Source organism: Larimichthys crocea, unplaced genomic scaffold, assembly GCF_000972845.2.
Source record: "Larimichthys crocea isolate SSNF unplaced genomic scaffold, L_crocea_2.0 scaffold214, whole genome shotgun sequence".
Classification (NCBI taxonomy): Eukaryota; Metazoa; Chordata; class Actinopteri; family Sciaenidae; genus Larimichthys; species Larimichthys crocea.
Window position 1 is genome coordinate 401,720 of NW_020852853.1, and position 13,295 is coordinate 415,014.

The 13,295-nt window shown below is 41.4% G+C and overlaps 1 protein-coding gene across 7 annotated transcripts; it reads left to right on the forward strand.

Moving 5' to 3' along the window:
• The first annotated feature begins 487 nt into the window (after positions 1-487).
• On the forward strand, positions 488-12,961 carry rpgrip1l (RPGRIP1 like). Of its 7 annotated transcripts, XM_027275817.1 has the most exons (17): positions 488-634; positions 743-849; positions 937-987; positions 1,151-1,315; positions 1,578-1,695; positions 1,896-2,348; positions 2,436-2,578; positions 2,690-3,023; positions 3,121-3,380; positions 3,463-3,567; positions 3,652-3,702; positions 3,781-3,913; positions 5,388-5,482; positions 7,181-7,367; positions 7,447-7,531; positions 8,248-8,384; positions 12,544-12,961. In XM_027275817.1, exons 1-17 carry the CDS (start codon positions 505-507, stop codon positions 12,684-12,686), a joined length of 2,697 nt encoding a protein of 898 aa, XP_027131618.1. In that variant the 5' UTR covers positions 488-504; the 3' UTR covers positions 12,687-12,961. The 7 variants fall into 7 exon arrangements, 5 of the variants coding, with proteins under 5 accessions (XP_027131618.1, XP_027131616.1, XP_027131617.1 ...); XR_003461825.1 differs by lacking the exon at positions 12,544-12,961 and adding an exon at positions 7,632-7,797 and having other exon boundaries at positions 2,436-3,023; positions 8,248-8,365; XR_003461824.1 differs by lacking the exon at positions 12,544-12,961 and adding an exon at positions 7,632-7,806 and having other exon boundaries at positions 2,436-3,023; positions 8,248-8,360.
• Positions 12,962-13,295: the final 334 nt, after the last annotated feature.

The window sequence follows — 13,295 nt, forward strand, 5'->3', positions numbered from 1 at the left end:
TCTGTGAACTCTGACTCGTCTGTCTCTCTGTGAACTCTGACTCGTCTGTCTCTCTGTTGACCCGTCTGTCTCTGTGAACTCTGACTCGTCTGTCTCTCTGTGGACTCTGACCCGTCTGTCTCTCTGTTCACTCTGTACTCATCGTCTCTCTTGTGAACTCTGACCGTCTGTCTCTGTGAACTCTGACTCGTCTGTCTCTCTGTGGACTCTGACCCGTCTGTCTCTCTGTGAACTCTGACTCATCTGTCTCTCTGTGAACTCTGACCCGTCTGTCTCTGTGAACTCTGACTCGTCTGTCTCTCTGTGGACTCTGACTCGTCTGTCTCTGTGAACTCTGACTCGTCTGTCTCTCTGTGGACTCTGACCCGTCTGTCTCTCTGCGAACTCTGACCCGTCTGTCTCTGTGAACTCTGACTCGTCTGTCTCTCTGTGAACTCTGACCCGTCTGTCTCTGTGGACTCTGTCTCTGACAGTCACATGTCTTTGTGTCTCAGCGCCCTGGACATGTCTCAGCAGCAGAGATGGCAGATCCAGGAGCAGCAGCTGAAGTTACAGATCGTCCAGTTAGAGACGGCGCTGAAGGCCGACCTCGTTGATAAAAATGAAATCCTGGATAAGATTAAAGCTGAGAGAGGTCAGTGCTTCACCTCCTGATCCTGATGATTCCTGAATCATCCTGATGATTCAGGAATCATCCTTAGTCATTTAAATCTGTGAATGATTTATTTTTATTATTTTTCAGATCAAAGTGAGAAACTGACAGAAGAAAACAAAAAACTTCAGATTCAGTTTCTGGAGCAGAAACAGCAGCTCGACGAGCTCAGCGAGAGACTGAAGTTCTACAGCCGGGTGAGTCTGTAAGACTGTAAGACCAGTCCTGACTGTTAACACACATATATGAATGAAGTGTGACGAGCTGATGTTTGTTATTTAAAGGAGAACGAGTACGACGTGGCTGAACTCACTGAAGCTCTGCTGCTCATTAAGGTGAGACTGTCACACCTGAGACTGATCCAGACTCAACAAGACTTTTATTGTCTGTCTGTGTTCATACATTTATGGTAAAAGTCATTCTCCTCCTCCTCATGCTTCCCCTTTTCTCCTCCTTTGTTTACCTCTTCCTCCTTCTCACTCTCATTCTCCTCCGCAGACAAGGAGGTCCCAGAAGAATGGAGACTTGCTGTTCTTGAAGGAGGTGGAGGACGGAGCAAGCAGCGTCCGCAAGCTGCGAGCTGCTCATGCTGAAACCATCCAGGAGCTGCAGAAGACCAGAAACATCCTGAGCATGGAGACCAAGATCTGCAAAGACTACAAGGTGAAAGGGGTCACCTGTAGACCGGCCGGCTGCAGAACGGCTGGCCGTAGACCAGCTCTACATCTTTAAACTTTTTTGTTTTTATTCTTCTTCAGCTCTGTGGATTCTGTTTTTTTATGAAGATTATTTACAGACCAAACTTCTCTCCTGTGGTGCTCCTGTGGACTTCACAAAGTCTCGCTGTGATCCTCAGACTCTTCAGTCTTAGTGTTTATTCATGTCCATGATAAAGTCTTGGTCTTAGTTTGTTCTTTCTCCTGAGGCGGAGCTGGAGGCCGGGATGAGGAAGATGGACGCCGACAGAGTCGAGTACGAGCAGAAGCTGGAGCGCCAGGCACAACTGTTGGACACAAGGGCGGCCAAGATCAAGAAACTGGAAGGTATTTATTTATTTATTTATTATTATAATTTCTTTATCGATCCAGGAGACATCACGATGAGGAGATCCACCACCTCTGAAACCTTTTACAGCTTTTATTCTGAAAGCAACATTCTGAAGAGGAAGCAGAGCTACTGAACAACCAGCTGAACATCTCTAGAAATCTTCATCTTTGACTTCCTGTTTTCTGTCACTGCTCAGCTCAGCTTAAAGACATCGCCTACGGCACCAAACCCTATGTCTTCAAACTGGACGCCACTGCTGAAGACGAGGCCAATGAGCTCGATGAGACTCTTTGCCTCGAGCGTGGCGAGAACCTCTTCGAGCTTCAGATCGTCGGCGCCGCCCTGTCTTCGCCCGGCCTGGAGGTTCTGGGTGACGGTGACCCATCCACCTTCTTCACCTACTCCTTCTATCTGTTTGAGCTGCACTCCACGCCGGTGGTGACGGGTCACAAACCCAAGTACGGGTTTACATCCAAGTATGTGGTGAGCATGGACGACCATTTCCTGGACTACCTGCACAGATGCTCAGTCACCGTGGAGCTGCATCAGGCCATTGGTCTGGACTGGAGGACTCTGGCTTCAGGTCAGCTTCCACTGCAGCAGCTGCTCGAGCAGGACGGGAAAGTTCACGGGACGATACCGCTGATTGGTGAGTGATAGCATAACCAGTTCATATCCTGTTCGACCAGAGCACCGTGTCATGTATCATGGACCGACCTGTGGCCTTTGTTCTCAGGTACGTCTGAAGAGGTCCGCTCCTTCGGCTCGGTGGATTACTGGTTGCAGTTCAGGATCCCCATAAGTGAGACCATCCGTCTGTTCAAAGAGAAGGTGAAGGCCGCCGGCTACATCCAGAAGGCTCTGAACCAGGTCGCCCAGGTACCAGCAGCGTTTATTAAAGCGAAGTTAATTTCTGTCAGTCTTATTGACATCATACTGACCACAGTACCTCCTGAAACCTCCTTCTGTTCCTCCATGGTTTCCTCTCAGTTGCCTGGCAGCAGCAGCCTGAACCAGCTCGACATTGCTGTCCGACGCTGCAGAGACTTGCGGTCCAGAAGCTCCCAGCAGCCGAGCCCCTACGTGGTCTACAAGTTCTCCGACTTCCCGGACTACCCAACTGCCACCATCCACGACTCCTGCGACCCCCACTTCAACGACCTCAAGTCCTACTCCGTCCCCATGGAGGCAGACCTGGACCAGTACCTGAAGTCCGAGGTCCTTCAGTTCTACGTGTTTGACGACAAAGAAGAGCAGATGGACGAGTACGTGGGGAAGGCCCGAGTGCCTCTGCTGCTGCTGGCCCAGGACCAGGAGATCTCTGGTGAGGGTTTACGGAGGGTCAGGCCGCCTGATCCTGGATGGTTCAGTGGTTCAAATGTTAAACTGACGTCCTGACTGTGATGGTGTTTGTCCTTCAGGTGTGTTCAAGCTCTCTGACCCTTCTGGACATCCTGCTGGTCACATTGAAGTGACGCTGAAGTGGAGGTTCACTTACTGCCCTCCGTCAGGCTCCATCATGACTGTAGAAGAGCCCAAACTCATCCTGAAAGAGGATGAGAAGAAAGATGGAGGGACTGATGAGATGGTGCAGGAGGAGGAGAAGGGGAAAGAGAAGGAGGAGGAGGCCAGAGACCTTCGTCATCTGTCCACCTCAGTTCCTGAAGCCTCTGTGTCCAAGGTCAGGAGATCAGTCAACCAATCAATACAAAGATAGATGAATGCTGAGAGGTCACTGATCACTGATCTGATGTCTCTATCAGGCTCGGCTGCCAAAGCTCAGACATCAACCTCAGGTGAAGGTGAAGGACGGGCCGGCTGCTAAAAAAGTCACATTCATCGACCCGACAGCTGCAGACACACAGCAGGTGAGTCCAACAGATCCAACAGGTCCAACAAATCTACCGGGTCCAACAGGTCCAAGTTCAAATCAGCTGATCCTTGTGTTTCAGGTCGACGAGTCGAGCTCAGCAAAGAAGAGACAAACGTCATCACCTGTACAGGTAAACCTGAATCCCTTCACTTCACTCAGAAATCAGTCATTAATCATTAATTAGTCTTTCTGTGTCTGTTTGAATCAGCATGTTTTAGCTCCATCGCCTCAGAGAACCACAGAAGAAGAAGAGGAGGATGAAGAGTCTCACTTCTCTGAAGGTCAGCTGATGCCGGTCAGCTCTCAGTCTGACGACTCTGAAATCTCTGAAATCATCGAAGGTGCGGACACGTGAATATTAATGATGTGAATATTAATGATGTGTTCAACTTCAACTTTATTTATTTATATAGCACCTTTCATACTGAACTGTAGCCCAAAGTGCTTCACAGAACAGAAATAGACAACAGAGCAGTTTCATGAAAAACTAGAAATTAAAAGAAAAAGTAAAAACATAAAACTACAACAATAAATCAAATAAGAAAAGAACCTATAGGATAAAAAGCATAATTTAACAGTAACAGTAAGTAAAAAAGCACTAGAGATAAAAGTAACAGGGAGTGATCAGGACATAAAAACTCAGCAGTGAATGGCAGCTTAGGTAAAAGCTAAAGAGGTACGTCTTAAGTTGTTTTTTAAAAATGTCTACAGAGGTGCAGTCCCTCAGATCCATAGGCAGGCTGGTCCAGAGATGGGGGCCGCGGTAGCTAAAAGCAGCCTCACCGAACTTCTTTGTGGAGGTTCTGGGGACAACTAGGAGTCCAGATGCCGAGGATCTGAGGGACCTGCTTGGTACATACCTCAGTAGCATGTCACAAAGGTAGGTCGGTGCCAGGCCATTCAGTGATTTAAAAACCAATAAGAGAATCTTAAAATCAATTCTAAAACTAACGGGTAACCAGTGCAAGGCTTTTAAAATGGGGGTTATGTGTGCCCTCCGTCTGGTCTTTGTCAGTACCCGGGCTGCAGAGTTCTGTATCAGTTGTAAGCGGCTTAGTGTTTTTTTAGGAAGACCAGACAGGAGGGCATTACAGTAATCAAGTCTTGAGGTGATAAAAGCATGAAATAGTTTTTCTGTGTCAGCCTTGTTGATGAATGGTCTGACTTTGGTGATATTTCTAAGGTGATAGAATGATGTTTTGGTTATGGTTTTTATATGGGTCTCAAAGTTGAGGTCGGAATCAAGGGTTCTTGGTTTCATCAGGTCTGTTTAAATGACTTCGTTTTTAAGGTTGTTTGTCTGTTAAACAGCTTCAGCATGAATGAAACGCCGTGTTCTGATTGGCTTATGCTATAAAGCACAAATAAACATGACCTCAACATAGCGGCACTGTCCATTCTCTGTGCTGTGATTGGTCCTGGCCTGCCTGCTCGCTGTTCGTTAACTATGAATCATGAGGCGAGGTAATTGCTCCGTCTGTTAGTCCAGTTATATTTTTGAGTAAAATATGTTTGTATGTATATAGATATATATATATATATATATATATATATATATATATATATATATATAACCAGCTGAATATTCTATTGTTCTTCAGTTTTTATGGAGCTGCAGTGTGTCAGTTCATTTTCTGTGAAATAACAAAAAGTTTTCATCTCCGTCGGATGTTTTTACATCCTGCTCTCGTCTCACAGGTGCCAATGTTTCCTGAGCTGACATAAATATTAAATGAGTCTGTCGATGATGTTTCATAAATGTTGAACGTCTCTGTTAGCTTCCTTCTTAAACATGTTCTCCGTGTTTTCCTCCAGACGTCGACGCCTCGGCAGCCAAAGACGATTGCAGCGAATCCACTCAGTCTGACAGTGATGACTGCATCGTTCATGGACAGACGGCGGCCAGGAAGGTCAGTGTTTACCTGCTCACACCTGAGAGGAAGCTTCGGAGCGAGCGTGGATCGGTGTGTTTTTTGATCGTTGGTTTATTTTTGTTTTCAGCTTGATTTTTTTCCAGAAGAGCAGGAAGGTCGATGGTCTGAAGTTCTGATTCTGTTTTTACTTGGTAGACAAAGTCCAGCCCGTGAACACAAACACACAACAATAACGTTACAGTAACATTCTAATAACATTATCAATGAACCTGACATGTGTTTTCTTTAATAACTGAAATACTGATTTACATCCACACACCGATCAGTAGATCAGAATATAAAAATATAATTAATAGGTATAGGTGTGTGTGGTTCGAAACAGCAGCTCTTTTATTGATCAGGGCGTCCTGTCGTCTTTCCTCAGAGTGATGTCACTGAGTTTTTTTTATGAAAACAAATTTAAGCGTCTGAAATCAACATCAGATCTACCACAGCCGATCAAACTGTTCCATCAGAAATATCTACAGATAATAGCAGCCGCCCCGTGTGCGGGGGCTCAGTCCTTGCTGCGGAAGTCCAGGGTTCGAATCCGACCTGTGGCTCTTTCCCGCATGTCGTTCCCCGTCTCTCTCACTCCCTGCATTTCCTGTCTCTCTTCAGCTGTCTCTATCAAAATAAAGCTTGAAAAGGCCAAAAAAAAGAAGAAAAAAATAAAAAAATATCTACAGATATCTGTGTTTATTGGTCGATATATTGATCAACAAACTGAAACACTGAAAATGTTTTTATTGAACTGTACTGAACTATACTGAACTATAACTAACAACTATAACTATAACTAACTTTGTTTATAATTAACTATAACTAACTATAATTAGCTATAACTAACTATAACTAACTTCAACTATAATGAACTCTAACTAACTCTAACTATAATGAACTATAACTAACTATAATTAGCTATAACTAACATAACTAACTATAATTAGCTATAACTAAGTATAACTAACTTTAATTAACTAAAACTAACTATAACTAACTTTAACTATAATGAACTATAACTAACTTTAACTTTAATGAACTATAACTAACTATAATTAGCTATAACTAAGTATAACTAACTTTAACTTTATTGAACTATAACTATAACTAACTTTAACTATAATGAACTATAACTAACTATAATTAGTTATAACTAACTTTAACTATAATGAACTATAACTAACTATAACTAACTTTAACTATAATGAACTATGACTAACTATAACTAACTTTAACTATAATGAACTATAACATATTATAACTAACTATTAGCTATAATTTGCTATCTGTAACTGTTCTAAGTCATTCCTCTCTAGTCAGACTGATGAATGCTAGTTTTTGTCATGATTATATTAATTTATTATTTATTTGTACAATCTGACCTCTGTGAGGTTATTAAAGCTGTTATAAAAAGTTTAATTATGATAATTAATATTCTAATTATTATTATGACAGACTGTTAATGAACTCTTCGAATGAACGTTTGAATGTCTTTATTTGTTATTCACGATCAAAAAAATATAAAATATTAAATACACTGAACTGGTTTCATCTGTGAGACGTTCAGGGACGGTCGGTTCTGTCACAGATATTTTGTTGGTCATGTGATTTGTTCTCAGAAAGACTTCATGCTGTCTGTATCATCATAATGACCTTCATAACGATGCTGGTTCTGATCCATGTCATCCTTAGCCCTCGGACCGGGTCCGTGTGGAGATCCAGTCTCTGAGCCTGAGGCCGGGTTCTCGTGTGGCCCGTGACAGCAGCGTGGTTCGTCTGTTTGTGGAGTACTCTCTGCTGGACTTGCCCACCGAGGAGACGCCACTGTCTCTGCCCAAACCGGGCCAGGGCCAGAACATCAACTACAACTACAGCAAAGGTAATCTATTACTGCTACAGCAAAGGTAATTTATTATGATGTCATGATGTCACGATGTTCTGTTGTTCTGACCTTGCAGTCGTTCCTGTGGATGCAGAGAATAACGCAGCGAGGCGGCAGCTGCTGAGGAGAGTGCTGCAGGGACGAAACCCTCAAATGGAAAGGTGAGGACACGGGACAGATGTTACGGGTCAGAACCAGAACCGACTGGTTAAATCATCATGGAACAAAACTTAATATTGTACATCATCTATATTTGCAAAGGTAATCTATTACTGCAGACATGTTCTGTACTGGACCAAGGTCCTCTGATTCTGGCCCAGTTCATGTTTAAACGAGGAGGTCCAGACCTCGCCGTCTTCAGCTGCTCTTGGAGGACTTGGAGAACCAGATGAGATCCAGAATTCAGCGTGTTGTGGTTCTGGTCCAGGTGATCCTGGTCTGAACCGGTTCCTTCCAATATAATTTTTTTATAAACAAAACTCAATAAATGTAACCATGGTTCTATATTATCTATATAATATTATATAATATATGTTAGGTCTGTAATATTATATGTAAAGACATTTAGTTTAGTTCAGTGACTCGTCGTGTTTGCTGTAAAGACATCACTCATTTACATATTTAAGCATTAAACTGAGAAAGAAGTGATTTAACTTATTTTATTTTTGTTATGTGGTTTATGTGATTTATGCATTTCTTAACTTTGAATAGTTTTTTATTGTCTTCTAAATGTTGTTGGTTCTTATTTTGTTCATGCTTGTCTGTCAAAGCACTTTGTAAACGTGGTTTTTAAAGATGCTATATAAGTAAAGGTATTATCATTATTAATAATTATTCATATATAATAACAAATATTCACCTGGGTGTTGTCGGACAGGATCCGGTTCACTGTGGTCAGCGAGCCTCCGGAGGAAGAGGAGCAGGAGAAAGAGTGTGAGGACGTCGGGGTGGCCTTCATGAGGATCAACGAGATCCTGGAGAGACGACGAGACCTGACCGAGACCAGTCTGGACGGTACTGATACACACACACACACACACACACACACACACACATTTATTTATTTATTTATTATGGCATGCCGTTCAGGAAATTAAACCTTTGAATATATTGAATGAAACCTTTAATATGTGGAGTGAACCTTGAATATATTGAATGAAGTCTGAATGTATTGAATGAAACCTTAAATATATTGAATGAAACCTTAAATATATTGAATGAAACCTTGAATATATTGAATGAAACTTTGAATATTTGGAGTGAACCTTGAATATATTGAATAAAGTCTGAATATATGGAATGAAACTTTGAATATATTGAATGAAACCTTGAATATATGGAATGAAGTCTGAATATATTGAATGAAACCTTGAATATATGGAATGAAACGTTGAATATATTGAATGAAGTCTGAATATATTGAATGAAACCTTGAATATATGGAATGAAACTTTGAATATATTGAATGAAACCTTGAATATATTGAATGAAACCTTGAATATATTGACTGAGACCTTGAATATATTGAATGAAGTCTGAATATATTGACTGAAACCTTGAATATATTGAATGAAGTCTGAATATATTGAATGAAACCTTGAATATATTGAATGAAACATTGAATATATGGAATGAAACTTTGAATATATTGAATGAAACTTGACTGACGTCAGACTTCACGGCATCTAGTGTAACGTGTGGATGCTATAGCTAAAAGTGAGTGACAACGAGTCAGTCCGCTCACAATCTCGTTGCAGCAATATTAAACTATGAGGACATCATTAACACTGCGTGTACGGACCAAAATCCCCCCGATACCCCTAATCAATACCGTTTTCCTGACAAGGAAGTTCGCTCCCTTTTTAAGGCCTTCAACCTCACAGGACTGCCCCACAACACCCAGTGCAGGCTCGGACTGGCAGTCTGTGATACCTGGCAAATGCCAGATGAGCCGGTCCATCTCGGCCACATTTGGGCCGGTGGCCTCCGATGGTTAGCTTGATGTAGTTTTCAGGTGATTTAATGAAGGTAAAACAGTGAATGGCCGTGCGTAATGGCACTGCTCTCTGACGCGACACTTCTCCGGGACTGGAGAAACTGCTGCGGCTACAGGGATTTCATGAACTGAAAGAGAAGCTCTTCATATATTGTTTAGATACAATAAGCATCACCCACATTCATAGACCAATGCAGGGTGAATATTTAGTTTAGTACTGAATGTATTTTATGATCCGCGACACATTGTCAGCTTTGGGCATGCTACTCACACAGCGGACTGCGTACAGACAGACAAATGCATAATGGCGAAACTTTATGCCTTGTTGTAGGCCGGTTAAAAATTGAGCGAACTTTTTCGGGAGGATTTCGGCACGCATTCGCCAGTGTATTGATCATGTCCTCATTGCTTAATATCGCCGCAACTAGATTGCGGGCGGCCTGACTCATTGTCTTTCACATTTACAGACTGTTACACAAGATGGCTGCAGGCACTGCCACGAAGTCTGACGTCAGTGAAGTTTCATTCAATATATTCAAGGTTTCATTCAATATATTCAAGGTTTCATTCAATATATTCAAGGTTCACTCCATATATTCAAAGTTTCACTCCATACATTCAAAGTTTCATTCAATATATTCAAAGGTTTAATTTCCGAATGGAATGCCATAAATAAATATATATATTAGTGCGTCAAAATTAACGCGTTAATTTTGTCGATTTTTAATTTTAAGAATTAACGCGTTAAAAAAAATTAACGCAATTAACGCGGTTTGTTTACTTCCGGTGGCGGCCGCCATTTTGGATGTGGCAAAGTAGAGCTTTGTTTCCCAGATATATAGTGTCGTTGTGTGAATGGGTGTATAAGAGGCATTAACTTAAAGCCCATCACGGAGACTGCGCCCTGCACGGGTCGCCACATTGCCCACAGCTAAAACCGGCCCTGCTTGTATTAGTTTACGGGCAGATCTGCACATCCAATATGGCGGACCGTAACGTATCGCAGCAACGGACCAACCTGCTCAATGAGGCATCTATGTATATGTCTAGGATCTATCCTAACTAAAGGAGAGTCTAGTATATAGTCTATGATCTATCCTAACTAAAGGAGAGTCATGTATATATGTCTATGATCTATCCTAACGAAAGGAGAGTCTATGTGTCTATGATCTATCCTAACTAAAGGAGAGTCTATGTATATGTCTATGATCTATCCTAACTAAAGCAGAGTCTATGTGTCTATGATCTATCCTAACTAAAGGAGAGTCTATGTATATGTCTATGATCTATCCTAACTAAAGGAGAGTATGTGTCTATGATCTATCCTAACTAAAGGAGAGTCTGTATATATGTCTATGATCTATCCTAACTAAAGGAGAGTCTGTGCATATATGTCATGAATCTATCCTAACTAAAGAGAGTCTATGTATATATGTCTATGATCTATCCTAACTAAAGGAGAGTCTATGGCGGAAAGATGGATTAAGGACTTTTAGGGGGAACATTTCATTTTAAAAAGTTGCCCGACGGTTCGTTGGACAAGGCAATTTGCACAGTTTGCAAAGCGAATTTAAATTCCACGAAGTAACACGACTTAACAATATCACCTCAAAGCAAACAACCCTGTCTACACTACAGGAGTGTGGGCACTCGTCAGTATATTTCACTCATGTCTGGCTTTTTCTGTTTGACATGTGCATAGGTGCACCTTAAGCCAATAAAATGAATATTTAAATATACTTCTCTGTGTGTTATTCCAAATTTGATCATTTTACATAAATAAATATTCATTATAAGCTTCAGTCCAGAAAAATGCATTTAATTTATTGATACATTTATTGATAGATTAATCGCGATTAATTACGAATTTTTTGCGATTAATTAGTTAATTTTTTTTAATCGATGTTGACAGCCCTAAAATATATATATATATATTATATATTATATATAGTGCTGTCAAAATTAACGGTTAATTTTGTCGATTAATTTTAAAGAATTAACGCGTTAAAAAAAAATTAACGCAATTAAGCGGTTTTGTTTACTTCCGGTGGCGGGCCGCCATTTGGAGTGTGGCAAAGTAGAGTTTTTGTTTCCCAGATATATTAGTGTGTGTGTGTGAATGGGTGATAAGAGGCATTAACTTAAAGCCCTCACGGAGACTGCGCCTGGGCGGTCGCCCACATTTGGCCCATAGCTTAAAACCGGCCACGCTTGTATTAGTTTAGGGGCAAGATCTGCCACATCCAATGGCGGACAGTTAACTATCGCAGGCAAACGGACCAACGGCTCAGTGGAGCGTCTGTGTATATGTCTATGATCTATCCTAACTAAAGGAGAGTCTATGTATATATGTCTATTGATCTATCCTAACTAAAGGAGAGTCTATGTATAGTATATGATCTTCCTACCTAAAGGAGAGTCATGTATATATGTCTATAACTATCCTAACAAAGGAGAGTCTATGTGTATATTGTCTATGATCTATCCTAACTAAGGAGAGGCTATGTATATAGTCGATGATCTATCCGAACTAAAGGAGGGTCTATGTAGATGTATATGATCTATCCTAACGAAAGGAGAGTCTATGTATATGTCTATGATCTATCCTAACAAAGGAGAGTCTATGTATGTATGTCTATGATCTATCCTAACTAAAGGAGAGTCTATGGTGGAAAGATGGATAAGGACGGACTTTAGAGGGGAACATTTCATTTTAAAAAAGTTGCCCGACGGCTTGTTGGACAAAACAAGGCAATTTGCGCCGTTTTAAAGCCGAATTTAAATTCCACAGAAGTAACACGACTTTAACATATCAACCTCAAAGCAAAACACCCAGTCTACACTACAGGAGTGTGGCACTCGTCGTATATTTCCTCATTCTGGCTTTTTTCTGTTTGCACTGTGCATTGTGGCACCTTAAGCCATAAAATGGAATGAATTTAAATATACTTTCTCTGTTTTATTCTACATTAATTTGATAATTTTACATAAATAAATATTCATTATAAGCTTCAGTCTTAGAAAAATGCATTTAATTTATTGATACATTGATTGATAGATTAATCGCGTTTAACGCGATTAATTACAGAAATTTTTGCGATTAATTAGTTAATTTTTTAATCGATTGACAGCCCTAATATATAATATATAGATATAATGAGCCGCTGTTTCCTGCAGTCGTGGATGTGGAGGACAGCAGTGAGGTGGTCGGCAGTCTGACTGTGTCTGTGGAGGGACTGGACGCTCTGCAGGCCATCATGGAGGACCAGGACCTGGACCAGGAGCAGACCCACGTCTCCTCTCTGCTTCCATCAACATGAGGCAACAAACTGTAGAACATGTGAGGCAGAGTGCGTCGGGACTGAGTCCAGATCTCAGAGTCATAAAGACCTTCAGGATCAACGCTGAAGTGGTCGGACTGGTCAGGATGGTCTCTGATGGACTCTGGTGGACTCTGATGGACTCTGATGGACTCTGGTGGACTCTGGTGGACTCTGATGGACTCTGGTGGACTCAGGTGGACTCTGATGGACTCTGGTGGAAGTGAAGTGACTTCTTGTCTCAGTCTGTAAACAAAATAAAGGTTCAGATAATGAACGCCGTGTGGTTCGCGCTGCATGGATGTGAATCTGTTTTCAGTGTAAAGATGTTATTTAATATCTGCAGTGTGTGTTAGTGTGTGTTAGTGTGTGTTCATGTGTGTTCATGTGTGTTCATGTGTGTTAGTGTGTGTGTGTGTGTGTGTGTGTGTGTGTGTGTTTGTGTGTGTTTGTGTGTTGATGTTTTCAGGCAGCAGAGACTCGTTAGTGAGTTCATTTAATATTTAATGAGCTCAGGTTGACGCGCAGCAGTTTGATTTCTAATAATAAAGTGCCTTATGTTTCATACTGAGCTCTAATAAAGAGTTTTCTATATTTTACACGTGTTCA